Here is a 19847-nt window from a genome sequence, read left to right on the forward strand (position 1 = left end):
ATGCAAGACACAAAACTAACTCAGGGAATTTAGGCCTTGGGCTTGGATGCCCTGCAATATTGTAAATAGCCTTTGCTGGTTTTGACACTTCACTTCACATGCTGAGCAATAATTTCCTGCAGAAATAAAAGGTGCACAATCCCTGCTTAGCGGTTTCCCCAGACAACCTGCTGTTTTTCTTGACACGCAGCCCTCTGCTTGACCTACCGCAAATGACCACCTGCACATAATGTTCCCCGCCTTGTATCAAGATTCTCAATTTGGCCACATAATCATATTTTAATATTTAATGTGTGGTTACTTAGCAAACGTGCTCAGCCTCCCTATCCCCAAGTCCCAAGGCCCCTGAGCATGTCTTGATTGTATTCGATGCGTCACATAAGGCCTTCAGACTTTCTGTTTGCTGTAGGCCAGCAGCAGAAACCAGCATCATTCATGCACAGAGGAACATTGTTATGCCCCCCACGTGCATTCTCCACCCATGGCCTCTGTGGCTGTAGGGCCAAGTCACTATCACTGTCTTAGCCCAACCAATAATTCATGGTCGCTCAGGGTCAGAAGATTGGTACAATGAGTCCAGAACCTGGGGAATAATGAGCTTGTAAGAGGCTGCCTTGACTCTTTAAATCAAATGGTAAAGAAACGACAATACCAGCCCCAAGTTATTTTCCATAGCATGTAGGCTTTACAATACGTTATTTTTGGATTCTAGAAAGAAAGCTATATAAATAGCCTAACACAAGATAGTGGAGGATGTCTACACTGACATTGTTAATGTACCATATCTCTCTATGGTGAAAAAGTGCGTTCTCATTTTAAAAACATGACCACACCTTTATCATTATGAGTTAGTAGACCATGAATAATGAGCTAGGTATTATTGGCAATGATCAGATATTATGAAGGATATTAGATGTGTTTAATGAGATGAAATGCAAGTGGTCCAACATCATAATAATAATGTTGGAATCTGTGCAACCTGTGACCGTGCAGTCAGGCTCTCTGGTGGGACATTATCCAAGGAAATAAACAGACATGCATATTACAAAAGACGTATATTCTTTACATTTTCCATCAAAGGTAATGATTTATCACCTTTAGTCTTTTATTGATCAATATGAATTGAGTGCATGTTAACCCTTTTTATCTTATTGATTAGTTCACTGCATGCAATATGTATGAGGAATATTGGCATGCACAGGGATACACCAGTGTGGGCATGCATGTAGGAACTGTGTGGCATTGCCTAATTTGAGTATAGACCAATAATCACAATTCAAAAGTCATTTGTAAAAATTTTATTTAGTGATCTACATGATGGATTTGAGATATGGAGGAGAACCACACACACCAGAGCAATGTGTGGCTTGACTTACTAACCCTAACCCTGTGAACGATTGACAATATGCTTTTAAAGCTGAGTAAAATGATGATCTGCCCCAACCTGATTAAATAATGAGGCCTATTTATAAAAGGTCTGATTTGCTCAATATGAATTATGGCCATGAGAGCCCTTTGATGACTTGAGGTAGACCACTGAGTGCATGCCAATAAACATCTGACGTGTTATCCTCTCCCGGTGTTTCTCTGCACAGACGGCGCCATCATCATACAGTCATTCATCATATCGCTTCCATCTATCCTGGCGTCGCTCATTAGCGAAAATCAGAGGAGACAGGGAGATTAGGCCACTCCAGATGACTGAGATGCAATCTGCATCAAGATAGATCTGTACCACTATCATGATGCTGCCTCAGCCTCCTCAGCCTCCTTAGCCTCTTTAGCCACTTTAGCTGCCTCAGCCGCCTCAGCTTTGGCCCTTTCCTCCCTGCCCTTCTCTCCCTGGTAGTAGTCTGAGTCGATACGGTCTGGGTGCTCAGACAGCTGGACGTAGACATCCCCGTTGGTCTCGGTGACGGTGTGGACCCGCTGCCTCACACCCTTAGAGAACCATTTGGCGACAGGCGGCTTCTCCTTGGTGTTGGTGGCCTTGTATATCCCCTCCCCATTGGCCAGAGAGATCTTGTACTTGTGCCTCGGACAAATTATGCACAGCTTGCCGTCAAATTCCTGCATGTGAATTAGAAAGAAAGCAGGTAAACAACCTTTTGTGGGAGTGGAATAAGTGTATGACAATTAGGCCATTTGGCGCTTCATTACATTAATGTTATGCAGTTTCAGTATCTTGATTACAGCATCCCATTACTCCTCAGCCAAGTAGTTGCCCTTGGGAATTTTACATGCAATTGTAATAGTAGAAGGCCTGTGAGGGCATGACCCTAGTTTAATACATCCATGGCATGACCGGGATTACAAAAAAAAATGTCTTAGCAGTGGAGTTTCTTGGAGTTTGTCCCGTACTTTAACTTAAATGACATTTTGCCTTTTTCCTCTGGGTCAGATACAAAGAAACTCTATGATCTTACGTCAAATGCCTCCCTCACCTCAATGTCTCCGTTCAGCAGTGGCCCCCCAGCATCTGTCGGAAGGGGAGAGGATCAGTGTATTGCAGAATAAGCAAACGGTTTACGGTACCCTAACATTTTGCTGACTGGACTGCACTTTATGGATGTTGTGTGGGGAAATGTCCTGTAGATAACAAGGTAGATTAGCCCTGTGTTAAATAAATGCATTTTAATAGCAACAGCTCAATTTTGACCTGGTTTTAGTGAAACTAGGCATTTGTCAACAACACTCTACATCCAGATAAGGTTTCTGTGGGAAAATGGCAGGTCTAGGTAAAGTCTGAAGAAATAAGATATCTGTCATTTATTATCAGATTTGTTGCAAAAACTAAGGAGTTAACGGTCAAACCTCCCCTCTCTCCTCAGTGACTCAGTTCAGCACTTCAAGATGATGAACCCCATCTATACCTGAAGTGTATCCTACTCACGATAACAGTGAAAGTCCAGAGCGTAGAAGACTCCTTGGTTGTAGAGGACCAGTACATCTCTCCCCTCTAGTGTCCTGAAAGAGCGCTTGGCTGCGATCAGTTCCTCCCTCTTGCCCACAAAATGAGGCCCTCCTGCCGGCTCCTTCTTCTCCTCCATGGACAACAGCACTCAAAGACTGTTGATAGAGCAAACAGGAAATATCGCCATTCAGTCGTCATGTTAAAACAACACATTTCAATCACCAGTTCACAGGATCTGATGCAGCTATGCCACAATCAATGTCATCTGTGCAGTAACTGTAGGCTACTATATTTTATGGTGAGCACTTCTGCAGGAACCTTAACTTCACATACAATTAAAGAGTGGAGTTTGGACATGGCACTGGGAGAGCTGTCTGCTCAAATTAATCCCACAATGCCCGGAGAACATTCAGCCTCTCTGGTCACTCTTTGGCACTGATCAGCTCTACTCCAAATACACTTAAACCTACGATATTACAGCAAGCAATAATTCCCAATATCAACATCCTCAGTCTCGCCATCACTCAGTTAAACCCTGATAGCTTGAAATAGCCCAGTCAGCAGCTCAGACATGGAATAGTATCAACAGTCGGGGGCTAAATTGATACCTGATCCGTCTGCTTGTGACAACCTGCTCAGCCGCTCAGAAGCTGAATTGTATCTGTCAAAAAAAAGACAGTATTTGATTATTGTATGATCTCTAGTCATAAAAAAATACATGTGCAGATAGAGTAACCAGCGATTATATAACATACATTAAGTCACACACAAACTGGGCTAAAGAAAATGACATATGTGGCTGTCATTATTCCACAGCATTGGTCATCCAGTGATGACAGTCCAAGATCATCTCCATGTGTAATCTATGTGACAGTGTATACCAGAAATATCTCTATACTCCAGAATCTGACCTTAAGTGTAATTTATGTATAGCAGAGCAGAATAATGAGCACTTCAGTGCAGGTTGAGTAAGCACAGTAGTAGCAGCAGGAGCCACATGTCCAGAGGCCTCTGGCTAAAGCAGCGACAGCAGCATGCGATGGAGCAGCAAGGCACAGTAATCATTTATGTGAGAGAAACAAAAATATTGAAACATATTTAATTCGCGCCCCCCAATGCTGTGCTCATGCATATATTGTTTTTTTTCTCTCTCTCTCTCTCTCTCTCTCTCTTTCTCTCTCTCTCTCTTCCTCTATTTTTGGCTATATAGCTTACTCCAAAATAACAAAACACATTTTTCCCCATCTTTGCTAGAGTTTTGGTTTTTACCTTTTCTCTCAGCAGCAGTGTTTCCTCCTGAAGCTGAACAACTAGACTGCTGACAGCTTTGGGTTGCGTGGGAAGGAGGGCCCGTCTCTATTATCTTCATCCTCGAGCTGTCTTCAGTTGGTCCTATCTACAACTGGGTACATTTCTTATCTGTCTCCCGCAGGCACACCAGCAGTTAGGCTGCAAGAGGACTATTTCTTTATCTGCATATCATAAAATCATTTAATTAATTTGTTTCAATCTGTCATTAGGAGAGATTTCCAACACGATGAATCTTCTAATGTCTAATTTATGATGTTATTGGGAGCATTTATGTCTTTGTGCTGCTATCAATTCAGCTGTTGTTGATGATAAGTACATTTTAGAATGCGGAACGTTAAAAGAGTCCACGATAAGGACCGGACTCATTTCTCAGTGCACCGCTGGACTTTACCTCAGCCAATCAGAGGTCGGTAATCAGGATCGTTCAAGAGTGTGAAACACCCGTCAACTGCGCTCAATCAAATCTGATCACAGTAAACTGACTGTAAGTTGCTAACGTTTTTGAATATAAGTAGCAAAACCGCCCTCCGTGTACATGAAGGGCAGACAGCCAGCATGTGTGGTAATAACATGACAGTGAGAAATGTTTAGCTGATCATAGCAGGCTCAGCAGCGTTAGCTAGACAGCTGACATCTGATCTGTGCAAGCAGACAAGTAACAAACTTCGTTTCAGGCTGGTATGTGACGAGAGACTGAATTAGCACAGAAGGTTCAGAAAGCAATCTGTTCCGCTCCCTGTTGCCGAAATCGCATAATTTGAGTTTATAAACCTAGTCAGAAATAAACAGTCATGCAAGTTGTTGAAGGTGCAAATGTGGTAATGCCAGTGTTTCCTCATCACAGCAAGGAAATTACCACAACTGCTAGAGAACATGTGAAATGAAAACTAGCATTGTAATTTGGTCTCACTATCATCTAAAACTGAAAGTGCAGTCCAGATGTTTTAGAAGTAATGACTTTATTATGATTAAAAAACATTTTAGCTTCAACTTGAACCCAAACAGCGGCAGATATGGGACAGAACTACAATTATCCCCCCAAGCACCACAGCTGCATCACATTACAGTGGAAACACTGAGTGCATGTTGCAAAGTACCTTTCAGTCAAAGCTATTTAAAGGAGCCCTATCATAGGACTTTACATTTTTCATCTATTTATATATGATCAAAGATATGTAATATATACATAATAGATTAAATATATTGTTAAGATTTGATTTTGTTTCAGTGTTAATATCAGAGTTATTGCACTTTCAAAAATCTTTTTAGGTTCAGACTAACTCCAGTCAATGCAGCGCGACTGAACTTGGTCGCTGGCTCAACACATTAAACTGTTGTTAAAATTAAGCAGGTTTGTAGCATTTGAACTGGAATGCAGCAAGTTTGCCTCATTTGTATTGGAGGAGCTGGTATTCATAGTATTCCCATGATGTCACATGCATTTCCTACCAATATGGTGCTTTACCATATACACAGCTCATTGGCTGTGGCTGTCATTTGATTATAATCACCTGTTGATTTATTACAATCACCTGTTATTTCCCCACCAAGACGGCCATGTGATGATCTAACAGAATACTATGAATTGCTGACCAATCAGGGTTCAGTATTGTGACGGACCTGCCTGTGTGGACATTCACGTGTTATCAGATATTTTGGAAAAACAAATCTTCTACTTGGAAATTTCACATGGAAATTATTCAATGTTGGATTATGAAGTAGTCTGATAAAACATTTCTGCTTGAGTTTCCAAGTTCTGACACAATAATAACCTTTAATGTACTCAACATGGCACAAAAACCGAGTTTTGTATCAGTCAATGTAAGAAAACACTTATATACACATGCACCTTCATGGGCTGCTTGTCTTTTGGGTTTCATTTTCTGACAATAGCAGGTGAATGCAATCCAGCACAATGTGTCAAATATCCTTTTAACTAAATGGCATTTATTTGCAAAACATCATGTAGAACACTTTTCTCATCCTGAGCCATAGTGTATTTGAAAACAACATCGTGAAAACTGAATATGGGACCTTTAGTAGCATGATCCAATTTTTAAAAAGTAATGCATGATATGACACAAAGACATTATTATGTAAGTCATAGTTATGTAACTGTGGGTGTTTCCCCCCCATCACCAGCTGTGTTCAAACCTCAAAAAATACTTGAATTCAAAGACCTGCCCCCAGCTTTAATGGGCGGCTTCTCCTTGCACAGTTTTCTATAGATGCACAACATAATGCGTAATGTGTTGGTTTCTTAAACAGGGAGATGGCGCTGCGTGCTTGCGGCTTCATAGTGTTCCGTCGCCTGGCTAAGTGTGTTCCTCCCCCGGATGACATCGAGTACCTCCTCCTGCAGACCTCTTATGGCGAGCACCACTGGACCCCACCCAAAGGTGCTGTAGTGCTGTACTTAACTAAATTCTCCTTCTACAAGTGTTTCAACCTTTGAATGTCCTTCGTACTATTCATTTCTAACCTGGTCACCTCCAGGTCACGTGGACCCGGGCGAGGACGACCTCACCACGGCCCTGAGGGAGACCAAGGAGGAGGCGGGGCTGGGGGCGGAGCACCTGCGGGTGATCGACGGCTTCGTTCAGGAGCTGCGCTACGAGGTGCGGGGCAGAGCCAAGGAGGTGCTGTACTGGCTGGCCGAGCTGAGGGACCCGGGGACGCAGGTGACTCTGTCCGAGGAGCACCAGGACTACCGCTGGGCCCGGCTGGAGGAGGCCTGCTCTCTGGCCCGCTACAAAGACCTGCAGGACACACTGAGGGCCGCGCACAGACACTTAGAGGCTCCGCAGGACAAGCAGTGATGCGGAAGAACCCAGATCCTACACAGGGAGAAGGGGCTGAGTCTGAATCTCACACGCAGAATACCATCAGTGTGTAGACGGGGACCTGAGAGCTGAGTTTGGTAGACAGCACTTCCACAATGCATGTGATTGACTCTTTCTGCTTTAAATCCTCATTGAGTCTACTGGGAGGAGCCTGTTGCAGGCTCACCGTTCAGTAGAATCACAGAGGTATTATTTAATAGAATCCCTTCTGTCCAAATAAAGCGAGGAGAAAACGAATCCGTGATTCAAAACCGGAAAATTGATTTGATCTGAGTCGGTGCTGGAAAACGGGATTGTCTCTGTCTTTGAGTCTGCCAAGTCATTTGTAATGGATTGGATACAGAAAAGTTCTGATGGATGTTAAGGTAAATAACCTAAAATGCCGGCTCAGAGCAGAAAACTGAGTCATTAAACAAGTCAAGAAAGCCCAAGTCCCACAAGGCAGAAGGAAATAAAATTTTAGCACTCATTTCCAGTCACTCAGTTATCATTGGGTTTCCTGAATGATTGAGTCAGTAAACCATGTAAACCTAAACAGGGGTATGTGTTTTATGTGGTAATACTATTTTATCTATGTTAAGTTTTAATCAAATTGGGTAAAAATAAATATGTTCAAGAAACAGTTTTTTTTCTCCTACTTTGTGAAGCTACCTCAATTATACCTCAAATATTTCAGAAATGTGTTTCAAAATATGGAGTTGAGAGTAGATGCAAGGAGCTCTCACACACAAACAGAAGAAAAGTTCAACATCATCAACCTGAGATGTAAGAATGCAACATTTTGCAAAAATATGCAAAAACAAAAAGCTTGCTCTAGTGACAAGGCCAATTAACTGGGTGAAGAAATTGTAGACAGCAGATTCTGCCACAAGGTGGGGACAAAAACAATATTTTTTCACAGCACACAGCTGTATAGGCCATTTGACAGACTGTAGAAAATATAGAAAATGAACAATAGCGATGCACTTCAGAGGATCTTTTCATTTTTTAGCTCACACCTATAAGTTCAGGAGCAGTCAACCTTCAACATTAACTGCTCTGTTCGATCACCAGAAGCATTCAGTCTTTTTCCCCAGCTCCCAGCAGCAATAATTGAATTAAATTCAAAAATTGGATACCAGCCATTTAGAATATTACTTTTACAAAATGGTCACTGGTTAGAAAATAAAATTCCTTATGGGAGATAATTTAAGTTGCCAACTATGTTAGGAACCATGGTCATTAAAGGGTGATATTGAGAGAATGTATTCATCATTACTTTTGAAATATTGAATAATGAATATCAGGTCATTTGTTTTCCAAGGATGATATATAGATCTTTTGAATGAAACCCTTCATTTGCAAACACACAGTTACTGCCTCATAAATAGGATTCTGGACACAGAATTAAATATTACTTGGGTCTAACTTGCCTTGTCTGTTGTATGTCAGAAGTAGGATTTTTAGACTAGGGCTGGATCCTGTTAGGACATTTCCTCAGCTGTCTGTCTCTCTTGTCTAATGCAGCAACAATTAAGCCCTTATGCTCTTCTGTGCAAAAGCAAGTGATCAAAGGAAAGGAACAGGGCCATTCAAAACAGGACAACCTCGCTCCCCTGGGTGTGGTGCCTGAACACAAGTTTTGGGGCAGTATAGGCAGCATGGATACTGCTGATCATCCAGGCCAATTTAGAATGTTTTATATCTTTTAACTGGCAGTGTTGGTGCCATATTGTACTACATACATGATCTATGTACTTAGATTTGTTTGTTTTTATGCTTGCCAGAAGGACACACATCTACATGTGCTTTTGACACTAAGAGACTGTAGTGTTTTCATTAGGTCCTTGTTGAACTGAGCATGTCTGAAATGCCTGATCAGGTAAGTTGGGTCATTTTACATTGTTCGCTGTAGGTTTTGCATGTTGTTTGTGGGGCTTTTTCATTCTAAGTGGGCCCATTATTTGTTGAGGATGTAATGTCACCATAGTAGGCCTTGCTAAATGTGTGTGTTAGCAGTAATGTGAATTGTTAAGTTGTAGCTTTGAGCAATTATTGGTGATGTGATTTTATGTTTCATTATTTTCATTTACTTTTGTTAAGATGCTGGCAGCACCAACTTAGTTTTCACATGTGGAGTGCTGGACTGTGTGATCCACTTCATGCTGCCGGGTTACATTTTATATCCTTTGCTAAAGGGATGAGAAATGAGTGATCAGGGGAGTGTAAATGCTCCTTCACCTCACATAAAACAGAATCAAACCTCGTTCAATTAACTGCCATTTTTCTTCCGGGTATTTTGAGCAGAGCAGTGAGAAGGAAAAAAAAAGCAATTAACATGAAATCCAACCTAGGTTTTCGAAAGTTGTTGTGAGTGCAGGTCCCCAGAGTGACCAGTGTTGGTTGACTGTTCGTGAGGTATGTACACTAAAAAATAAAAATGTTCTACACGCATCTAAAGCTGAAATATTGCTTTAAGACACATCAGGGCGTCATTGAACCAGTAATTAATTTCATGCCTGGGAGAACATAAGAGCTCTTCTCCCAATAATAAAAGATGTCTAATAGTTCTAAATTAAAAGTGCCAGCTCCCTCCCTTAAGACTGGCTGTGACTGGTAGTTGCTATGTCAACCAGAGCCAAAAATCACTAACCTATAACTGTGGCGTGGATTACTTCAAACTCTATGCACTGAAAAATGTCACACAGGTTTTATATGCCGCAATTAAAGTGTTTAAATAGAATTCCATACAAGGCATCACACAGTGAAATGGTGTCATCTGTGTACATTACATTATGTTCAATATGGGTTAAATACACCTCATTCACATCAATCTTGTCTAATGTGATTATATGGATACTGTGGTGTTTGCACATGTATTTTCTCTGAGTCAGAGAACTTGTGATTATGTGACTGAGACGGATGTGAATGAGGTGTATTTAACCCATATTGAAAATAATGGAATGTACACATTGGAAGACCAATTCAGGTCAAAATGTTGTTTGTACGGAATAATCTTTTGGTGGAGCATATTTCGGTATGCAGACCTACTCTGAAATTCGCAATTAATGATAGTACCATTACATTATGTATTATGGACCAGCGGGATGGTCTCCTGAGCTGAAAAAGTTACAAGGATGAATAGTGTGTTACAGTTCAACGTAACATTTAGTAACCTGTAGTCATAGCCGAGTGAGTCCAAGTAAAGCTAAAATAAATATTACATCATTATAATAGCAAAATAAGGTGAAAAGCTTTCAGTAGGCTCCGATGACAAACTATTTTATTTGAATGAATTTGCCAACTTTACCACAACAACTGTATGCTGTATGCCTCAATTTGCATGATATCGCCCCTAACTGTATTCCAAAACAACTTGCTGTGTTTTCTGTTTTCCATGACATGTGGGCTTAGCAACAAATATGAAAGCTAAATTGCAAACAAACCCAACAATGTATTTTTACAATAGAAACTTTATATGAGTGACATTTGCATCCTCACAAACACAAAATGAAGAGGGGAAAAAAAATGAAATGAATCAAACAAGAAACAAACAAGGGCAGCATTAACATCAATAGGTGTAGACACAGGTAGCATTCTGGACACACGCAGGTCAGTTTTCAGTCCAATAAGTGTGTAACCATGTGACAGCCTCAAGAGCACCTCACAATGTCGGTGCACACTTCGAAAATACACACACACACACACACGCTCACACACACACAGATTAAATGAACTAAATGAATTCATTACTGTCCTTGCTAGGGAACAATGTGTATGTGATAACATATCTCAACAGCTTAGACCGCCGCAGTCCTTTTTAATGAGTCACTTTAGATTGAGGTTGGGAATCTCCTCATCCCTCAGAGATACTCACAGCAGGTGGCTCTCTTCCCTCAAAAGGCCTCCGTAGATTCTCCCCTTCATCTGCACTTATGAAAACAAGGCATACATTGAAGTTAAAAAAAACAAAAAAGTGGGGAATTCTAAGTTAGAATGGCTCTAATTTGCCCTGGTCATTTAATTGCTATCGTAAGGCCTAGACGAAGCCCAAGCTTGACTCAATAATAAAAATAATAATACTGGTTCAGATTTCTGACCGTGACAGGAGGCGAAAACTTGCTTTTACGACTGGCGATGAGTTTTAAATGCTAGCCATTCCATTCTCTACTGTGACTTAACATCTTTTCTATGATGTGAGGGATGGGCAAAAGGAAAGGGGGACCACATCAAAAAAGGGACGTCAGAATCTCTGACATCCATCCACTTCCTGTGGTACAATGACATCATATCCATTAAAGATCCGGTCCAGGAGTGGACTTGTCCATAGTCTGTCCTCATCCTCAACAGAATCCAGTCTCTGTGAGGTCTCCAAAGCAAAGGGCAGGGAGAAAAAGTGTCACTCCTTTGGCCTCACAGTAAGATCCATGAGTTGTGTATCTCTTCAAGAGTTTATTCACACAGGGAGAAAATCCTCCACATGCATCCATTGCTCCATAGAGTTTAAAAATTAATGGTTGTCGGGCTGTACAACTGAATTTCCTTGGCATAAAATCCGTCCATTTGAATAAAAGGTATGCCCGGTGCTCTGCTCTGTCGAACTGGTAAATAGGGTAACACACATACATACCCACAACCATAACACACAGGTCAAACCAGAGAACTCATGGCTCACTTTGATAGGATGATGCCTTAATATTAGTCACATTATGTTGTTCAATGCAATGCATGTTGTAACGTTTAAGACAAATACTCAAAGGGTGTTTTTTTTTTTGTATCAGTCAAATCCTTAGCTAATTCAGGCCTCCCAAACCGCACTAGAACACCGTGCAAACACCTTGTGAATGTTTTGTCAACTGGACAAAGTCCATTAGGTCAATTGGGCAAACTCACTCATGTGACAGAAATCTGCACCAACTCCATAGAAACAGGACAGAGATAAGCCTGATGTAGTCAGTAGATGAATAGTAAATGTAAAATACACACGCACAAATAACAGCCAATCAGTGTCATATTCATTCAAATGTATAGCTAAGTTGCATGTTACTTTTGTCCCTCTCAATAAACATCCTCATAGTAACAATGTCCAATTTTCACTAAGTTGTATTTAAGCATAAATTGGAGTCACGGCGCAAAACGTAACATATTTTCACATCCATCGCAACATAATGTGAGCAGCGGCTTAAGGAGAAAATCCCTAGAGATGTATTGTGATCTGTTTTTATTTTGACTTTAGCCTACTGAGAAGGAAACAACTAAAACGACCCTAATCAGGACCAACAGGAACTCAGTCGTGTGTAAACACGCTGGCGGTGACACTGGATACTTTCAGTTCACTCTCTGCCTTCTTATAACGCCCATGGATACAGAAAGTAAGAGAAAAAGGTGGAGGTGAGGAGCAGTTTGTGTGTTAACAAGTTTCTCTTTGACTGGTTTCTCTCTCGGTGAGAGTCTGGAGGTCCTGAGGTTTAAGAGGCAGAGAGAGGTGTAGGAGGAGATGGTCGGACACTAGTGCCTGTGTGAGAACAGTTCTTCACCTTGCTCACCCCCAACCATGTGATGTTTTGGGGGATTGTGAGGGAGGGGACATAGTTCAGATGTGAGGGACACTACTGGAGGTGGGTCCAGGCAGGTGCATCAGGGCAGAGTCTGTGTTTGCAGGTTTCAGTTGATTGCATCAAAGTGGAACAGACAGACAGGAGAGGGACAGAGATATTCTGGCAGGGACACACTGACAGACTAAGACGAGGGAAGGACAAGCCTGTGAGACAGACAGTGACAGGACAAGCTACCCAGCTGGTTAATGAGACAAACAGCAAACCGTCCATTAGCCAGACTGTCAGAGCTATCCCAAAAAATAAAAAGAGATGGGTGGAGAGACAGAAGGTCAACTAACTAAACAGAGGAAGCAGATAAAAATGGCAAGAAGGAAAGACAGAGTGGACAGAGCCAGTCTTTCACATAAAACCATACAATCTGAAATGGACTAGCCAGACAAAGACCTGGCCAGTTACGTGTGTGTATACACAGACACACACTCCTTGAAAGTTGAAACACACATAAAAGAGGGATCGTTTGGGGGTGTGGGGGGTGGGGGGTTGGCGGGATCAAAGGTCGTCCAGATCATCATGAATCTTCGTTGCCAGAGTCGTCCTGGTTGTCGTAGCGTCTGGTAGACGTCCCGCCATCTTCCCCGGTGCTGATACCCCCCGCCTCACCTCCGGACTCCATCTCGCTCTCCTCTTCCTCCTCGTCCTCCTCCTCCATGTCGTCGTCGTAGAGGTCGTCATAGAGCAGGTCCGAGCTGCTGTCCTGGGAGGGGACCCTGGTCTGGACACAGTACTCCGCCAGCGTGGTGGGGACCTTGACGCCATCGCGCTCAGCCTCTGACGCTGTGGACAGCACCTGCTTCCTGTGGGCAAATAGACAAAAACAGTTAAAGACAGTGTTCCTATCCGCTCTATAAAAAAATCTGAATGAACCGGCCAATAAGGCCCCCTGTCACTCACATGCAACCAGCCAGATGAGGACACTGGCTATTTTGGAACTGGTAGGGACTCCTATGCCCTACACCCTGCACAGATATATTCTTGTGAAATGCCATGCCAGGGAGCAGCTCTTCACATGGGTACACAAATGTCAATATTTTGAGTCGTGACTGTGTGAGAGGAAAGAATACTTTCATGTGCATGGCCGTAGCCACATCTGAGGACACCGAGGACCAGACCTCGGTAATTTTCCCCCGTAAAATTGAAAATTCCAACAGCCACAAGCATAAACATTTTTAGTAGGGGTGACACACATTTTCAATTACAAAGTTACAAACATTTTGATTTCATGTTGAAAAAGTTATGCATTTTTGAAGGTTGAAGTTTCATACTATTGTCAGCTACTGCATTTGGATGTCATTAATAAGCGCTGTGGCATGGTGATTATCCAGTTTAATGCACTGAGCATCAGATGTAGGAAGTGTAGGCTACTGTAGCCTATTGGATAGCAGGCTTCTCCAGTTGTTCCTATTGACCTAATAGCCTATGTATTAGCCACTCAGGTTATTTGTTTGTACTCATCTATGCAGAATAAATAACATACAGTGATTTCATAAACTCCCATGTGTCTTTCATGCATATTTCAATAATTCGAACATTTAGTGTCCTGGATGATCTCCATTCCTGATGTTAATATAGTCAACATTTGAAATCATTTTAGCTGCTATGACAAGACTGTCAAGTGACACACACACACACACACACACACACACATACACAAGCTAAATGAAAACGGAAACGTGTATTTTTATCCAAACCAATTTCAGAACGTCGCCAAGCCTGTGCATTTAAGGAGTACAGTGCAAACATTTCTCCATTTCACTCCTACACTTGTACCGACTTACAGCAGCCCCTAAAACTTCCAACAGTTGAGTACAACGACGAATCACATTTTTTAAAAATCATAAAAAACATTGCAAGCAAATGGAGCTATATATATCAATACCATACTTAAAATATCATCTGTTCATGTTTATACAGTTGTGTCTGCAAATCCAGCCATGCTTAGTAGGTTGCTTTGAACGGGACTCAAACCCTGCATGCGCAGTAGCACTTCAGGAGGTGGCTTGCCTGGCAAAACCCCACATCTAATTTTAACATAACAATGGGGGTGTTGTGATCACAGGAATTGAAGGAATGTTTTTCTATAGTTCAGGTGGACATAAATCATGCAAGGCTATTGTAAAAATGCAGGATCTTGGGACCTCAGCCCTGCTTATGTGTATTACCTGATAATCTCTGCATACTCCTTGTCCTTGCCCTTACTGTCCCTCCATTTGCGAAACATGACGGAGGCATCCACATTGGCCGGGGAGAAGGTGTTGGGCTCATTGAGCAGAGAGATCACACTCAGCAAGATGGTCCTGCTCATGCATGCACATGTTAACACACAAACACACACAGAGAAAATGAGTATGCTCCCACTCCTATAACAGATAAACACTTTGTCTCCATATGAAAGAGCAGCCCAACACTGGCATTCTGAAACTGTAGTAAGTCATCCCAGCCCAGACAGAGGTGTTACCTCACTTCTTTCCCCTTGTGGCTCCATTACATGCTACATCCAATCTGCTCAGGTTTTCAAATACATGCTCAGCACTTTACCTCTAGTCCAGTTGAGCAGAAAGTATCTTGCTGACGTGCTAAATTTCAACTTAACGTATAGAGCAGGGAACTCTGAAAGCAACTCTGCAACATTCTCTTTTTCCTTAGGATAATAGATGTAACAAAAAACGCAGGTGTGCTAAAAGTGAACGGTTCATTTTGCACAATTCTTGATTTGCAGTTTTGCAAGTTATACTTGTTTGACGTATTCCTCATTTTTAAGTACACCATATTATTTAGCATATTTTTTGTTTATTTGTTCTTTTTTATATGAGCATGGGAAGTCCTCTCCCCTTTGCTTTTATTAATTATTGAGACAGGAACTACACTATCATATAGTAGGAAGTACAGTCCACCATCATTGGGCATGATGTTTTAAAAGTTCATTACACTTCTGGACCGGTGATAAAATTAATTTCCACATGGCATACACAATAACAGAGAAGCTATCAAAAGGTAGCATGTCTATGCTGTAGAATGGATCAAACCCACACTGCATACAGAAGGAGACGTTGTGTCGGAGGTTACCTGACATTCTGGGTGGGGTTCCACCTCTCGGAGGGCAGCTCCCCACTCTGGGGGTCGTCAACAGGAGGGTGCAGGATGGAGATGCACACATCTCCGTTCTGGAGGGAGAGACCGCCAGTCAAACAAACTCATACAGACACGGCCCACAGTTGTGCATGTAGCCTACCTATGAAGCAAGGTAGCTTAATATTTCTCTAAAATAAGATGACAAATGGACAAACGTAATACACTATATAGCATTGGCCATGAAGGAATACTGTTGAAGGTGTCTACATTGCCTCAAAATGACGAATGACTTTTTAACAAACCATACAAACACAAAATTTGGCATAATAATGCCTACAAAAATAGTATGAAAACATTTGGTGCATTTAATGACACATAACTATGACATAGATTGATGCTTAATTAAAAAAAACATACTAACTTAATAATCAAATTGTACATGCTGTGGAGATCACTGGGGTTTGGCTTTATTCAAACAAATACAGAAATGTGTTACCTCATAGATGTTGGGGTGCCACATCTTGGTGAGGAAGCGGAAGGTTGGTGGGGAGTAGGGGTAGTCAATTGGAAACTTGATGTGAGCCTGGGAAAGAAACAGAGGTTTGTAGTCAACACATATTTACAGACAGCCCAGCAGTGGGACTCAACTTTAGGTTAGAGAGTCCCCAGGGAGACCTGAGATTATTTTTTGGTGAGGTTGGGGTTGCAAGAGGATTTGTGAAATGGGAAAAAATACATTTCTCCTATACATATAACAATATACAATCAATTTAGATTTTTTTCTAGCCATATTGGCTCTAAACCGGAGTGGTATGACGAACTGGTTTGTAAATAATATTAAGTCAGCAACCCGGAATCAACCTTATCTTGACTGACTAGTATCCTTGATCAACTCGCAAGACTTGTCTAGCTTGCTAGGCTCTGACTAGTCTGCAACAGCAAAATAGCTTCCTGTACTACTTCACTTGAAAGAGATCATTGTCACTGTCAGTCATGAAATGACTGACACTGACATTAGCATTATCTGTGTACACATAACTTATGTTTTCAGTAAGCAGAAAAAAAACATTTTAATAGAGCTAGAATATAATTAAAAGGCGCTTCTAGTTCTGTGTCTTCTTTTGAGATTTTCAGAGCAATTATCAAAGTGAAAGTTGGCTCGGGTGTGAGAACACCCGACTCTCACTGATCTGCTTCCACTCAGATAGGACTATCACCGCTCCACAACTAGCCACTACTCTACTGCAGCCTCGGGACATCAACAAGACAGACGTCACCATGACACTGGCACGATCGATCACCTCCCATACGAGAACAGTGCTAGGTGGCTCAGCATAAACACAACACAGGTCCAGGTATGGAAGATCTCACACAAGGGATTCTTTCTGTTTGTATAGTTTTGGGCATTTCTGCTTTATTTAATGGTATACTTTCCAGAAACAGACATGAAAGATGTTGAAAAAAGAGAAGATATGCAACAAAACATCATGTGCCCAACTCAAACACGATGTTGCATGGTATGTCCTTTAACCCACTGCTCCACAGGAGCCACACACGATTCAGCAGCATGAACTCTGTATTGTGCTTTTGTGTTGCAGGACCCCCTCGAAAACTAGATGCTTCATCTCAAGGGGCTTTTCCTGCTATTGAAATTGATAAACCTCTCTTTCAACAAGCATGATATGCTGTAATGGTACTTCGGAGACAAACTTTCTTTTCGCTTCACATTCCTCTCCCCGACACTAGTCAAATCCTTCCATACATCGCCCAACAGTGCCCAAATTTAACAGGCAAAGCATTCCTCTCCATAGGATACAAGACTCAACAAGTAGGCATTAAAATTGTATTTAGTGATGTCACCATGAAACCTAAACATAATGTAGTCAACCCTGGTCAGATAGACTTTGGCAACACCTCCTCTACAACTGTTTGGGCATACCTGGAAGGCAATAGCCTCATCTGCATTGCCCCAACTTGAATGCAAACTCTCACTGTAGATAGCACTATCTAGAACAAGCTTCATTGAATAAGTAACAAGAAAGAAACGGAGACGAGTCTCATCATGCCCTTCTCTCTTGCTCTTTCTCTCTGCTGAGGTGCCATTTATATCTGTCCACAGCTAAAAATAGCCATCTGAAGCACAACCATCATACAGCGAGGGGAAGAAGGCTGGACAAGGAGAAGGGAGGGAGAGAGAGACACTGAAAAGAAAGAGAAGGAGGTCGGCTGACTGATAAGACTTTGACATGAAAAGATTCTCAAAGACCAGCAGAGTGAGCTGAGCCACACCTGTGAGATGGGTTATGGATTGCCCAAGAGATTTAAGAGTGCAATAGCCATTCTAATGAGACTCCTCTTGGCTTGACATTTAGGGCTCAAACACTGTCAAAGAACTACTTGGTTGTTTTCCAAATAGTAGGGATCACCCATATACCCTGCTTTTGAAGAAACCTTGCCCAGGAAACAGCTTTTGGCACCAATGTTGAAAAGGTCAAAGTTGAATCAGGCAGAGCTTAAGGGAGCACACCTGTTACCTACAGATTTTAAATTACCTTGATGAATGTGTCTCATTGTGTTAACCTGGTGCCCCTCTGAGCACTCTGAATCATCCTCTTCTGCCCTTCATCGAGTTTGGCCTCACCTTAAAGTAGCCTCCCTCGTAGAGGGTGTTTGGGGGGCCAAAGATGGCCACCTCCCAATTGTAGAGGTCAGACTCCTCCACCAGAGTGATGCGGAAGCCCTCCACCGGCTGCTCCTGCAGAGACTTCAGCTCCATCATCAGGGCCTTCTGGGAACTAGGGGTTGCCTGGTGGGCCATGCTAATCCCACTTCTGACACTGACGACCACAGACGAGTGAAAGGTGGAGAGAAATTGTAAAGTGGAAAGAGAACAAAATTATATTTGGCCTCCATATTTTGGCAGGATTCTATTTAAATTTCAGAATTATTGTTGGTTAGGGTTGTAAAGCAGTTTGCAATAAATACATAAAAGCTGGTAGCTTTACTTGTCAAAACTTGATTGCATAGACAACAGTTTTTCTGGAACATTCTAGGACAAAAGAAACATCAAACCTAAACAGCTAACAGCCCTGCTGGTAAACTGAACACAACATAAAGAATTCAAAGACCAAGGATATGTGGCCTGCCAGCTAGCTAAGTCAGTGGCTTAGTATGCAGGCCCTATATGGGGGAAAAAGCAAAGTTAATGAAAAGTGATTACCTCTATCTCCTTGCACTTTAATGTGTATTCGTTTCGTTACAGATGAAAAATTGAAGGTAAATTCATTGGTTGTCCATGCTAGCCTGGCTATGTCTTGAAAAAGAGACAGTGACAGGAGCAGTCAATTTTCTGCTAATGCCTAAGGTTGGTCCTCGTGTTGTGTATCCCAAATTCTTTGTGTGCCAATGTTGACAGTTGACATGGAGCTAATATCAGTGTAAGTCACGGTATCCCGTAGATCATTCTTGGGAACAAAAGAGGTAACTTGCTCTGCCTGACATTTCTCCGTCCTGCTGGTTCGGTTCGGACAGGCGCTCAGCTGATCCCTGCTTGTTTATGTTTGTATATCTGCTCTCTGGCAGTCTCAACTTCTCCACACGTCAGCTAAACCCCTACCGAGGAACTTCGTTAAAATGGAGCAGCTTTTCTGCTTTATCGTCCCCTCCAGCACTTTGGCAGTGTAAAAGGCTGCTAATATTCGAGCTTGTGGTCGCAAAAAGCACAGTCAATGAGAGGTTTACACTCGCGAATTACAGTGAATTTAATCGATTTTTATTTTCCTCCCATCGATGCTTCCGGCTAACATTGCGCGTGTCTGTAAAACGTAAAGACGTACGGATCTGGACGTGACGTGCGCGCACTCGCGGGTATGAATAAAACCGTAACCAGCCGAGGCAATTAGTTCTTCCTTGTAACGTCGCAATAATTGTTTATTTCACATAATTATAACAGTAAAGTTATTACAAGTATACCTTAAAACACACAGATATCAATTCCATCTTTCTCTCTTTTTAAACGTACACATACACACAATCGCTATTTATTTCCATTGTGATCAAGTTTAAGATCAACAAGAAGGAAAATGTCATAATAGTTATGTTATTCGTTGTCAT

At 41.9% G+C, this 19847-nt stretch overlaps 3 protein-coding genes across 3 annotated transcripts; 1 reads left to right on the forward strand and 2 right to left on the reverse strand.

Annotated features, from left to right (window-relative positions):
- Positions 1-1283: 1283 nt before the first annotated feature.
- rfesd (Rieske (Fe-S) domain containing) lies at positions 1284-4251 on the reverse strand. Its single transcript, XM_071918872.2, has 5 exons — positions 4184-4251; positions 3523-3575; positions 2894-3069; positions 2445-2479; positions 1284-2070 (listed from the first exon to the last, which is right to left on the reverse strand). Exons 3-5 carry the CDS (start codon positions 3048-3050, stop codon positions 1741-1743), a joined length of 522 nt encoding a protein of 173 aa, XP_071774973.1. The 5' UTR covers positions 3051-3069; positions 3523-3575; positions 4184-4251; the 3' UTR covers positions 1284-1740.
- A 357-nt stretch (positions 4252-4608) lies between these two features.
- Positions 4609-7659, forward strand: nudt2 (nudix (nucleoside diphosphate linked moiety X)-type motif 2). The gene is made up of 3 exons (XM_071918899.2): positions 4609-4709; positions 6494-6624; positions 6722-7659. Exons 2-3 carry the CDS (start codon positions 6498-6500, stop codon positions 7042-7044), a joined length of 450 nt encoding a protein of 149 aa, XP_071775000.2. The 5' UTR covers positions 4609-4709; positions 6494-6497; the 3' UTR covers positions 7045-7659.
- A 2649-nt stretch (positions 7660-10308) lies between these two features.
- Positions 10309-19527, reverse strand: ube2r2 (ubiquitin-conjugating enzyme E2R 2). Its single transcript, XM_071918805.2, has 6 exons — positions 18955-19527; positions 18376-18571; positions 16231-16317; positions 15729-15826; positions 14825-14959; positions 10309-13459 (listed from the first exon to the last, which is right to left on the reverse strand). The coding sequence occupies exons 2-6, from the start codon at positions 18550-18552 to the stop codon at positions 13174-13176; spliced, it is 783 nt and encodes a 260-aa protein (XP_071774906.1). The 5' UTR covers positions 18553-18571; positions 18955-19527; the 3' UTR covers positions 10309-13173.
- Between the last annotated feature and the right edge of the window lie 320 nt (positions 19528-19847).

The sequence above is a fragment of the Centroberyx gerrardi genome, chromosome 5 (assembly GCF_048128805.1).
Source record: "Centroberyx gerrardi isolate f3 chromosome 5, fCenGer3.hap1.cur.20231027, whole genome shotgun sequence".
Classification (NCBI taxonomy): Eukaryota; Metazoa; Chordata; class Actinopteri; order Beryciformes; family Berycidae; genus Centroberyx; species Centroberyx gerrardi.

Coding starts and splice junctions, on each gene's coding strand:
- rfesd (XM_071918872.2), bottom strand. CDS start 3,050: ATGGAGGAGAAGAAGGAGCCGGCAGGAGGGCCTCATTTTGTGGGCAAG. Junction 2,480..2,893: donor TCTGGACTTTCACTGTTATC/GTGAGTAGGATA, acceptor CCCTTCCGACAG/ATGCTGGGGGGCCACTGCTG. Junction 2,071..2,444: donor TGCTGAACGGAGACATTGAG/GTGAGGGAGGCA, acceptor ATTCACATGCAG/GAATTTGACGGCAAGCTGTG.
- nudt2 (XM_071918899.2), top strand. CDS start 6,498: ATGGCGCTGCGTGCTTGCGGCTTCATAGTGTTCCGTCGCCTGGCTAAG. Junction 6,625..6,721: donor CCACTGGACCCCACCCAAAG/GTGCTGTAGTGC, acceptor GGTCACCTCCAG/GTCACGTGGACCCGGGCGAG.
- ube2r2 (XM_071918805.2), bottom strand. CDS start 18,552: ATGGCCCACCAGGCAACCCCTAGTTCCCAGAAGGCCCTGATGATGGAG. Junction 16,318..18,375: donor ACGAGGGAGGCTACTTTAAG/GTGAGGCCAAAC, acceptor TTTCTTTCCCAG/GCTCACATCAAGTTTCCAAT. Junction 15,827..16,230: donor GGCACCCCAACATCTATGAG/GTAACACATTTC, acceptor CTCTCCCTCCAG/AACGGAGATGTGTGCATCTC.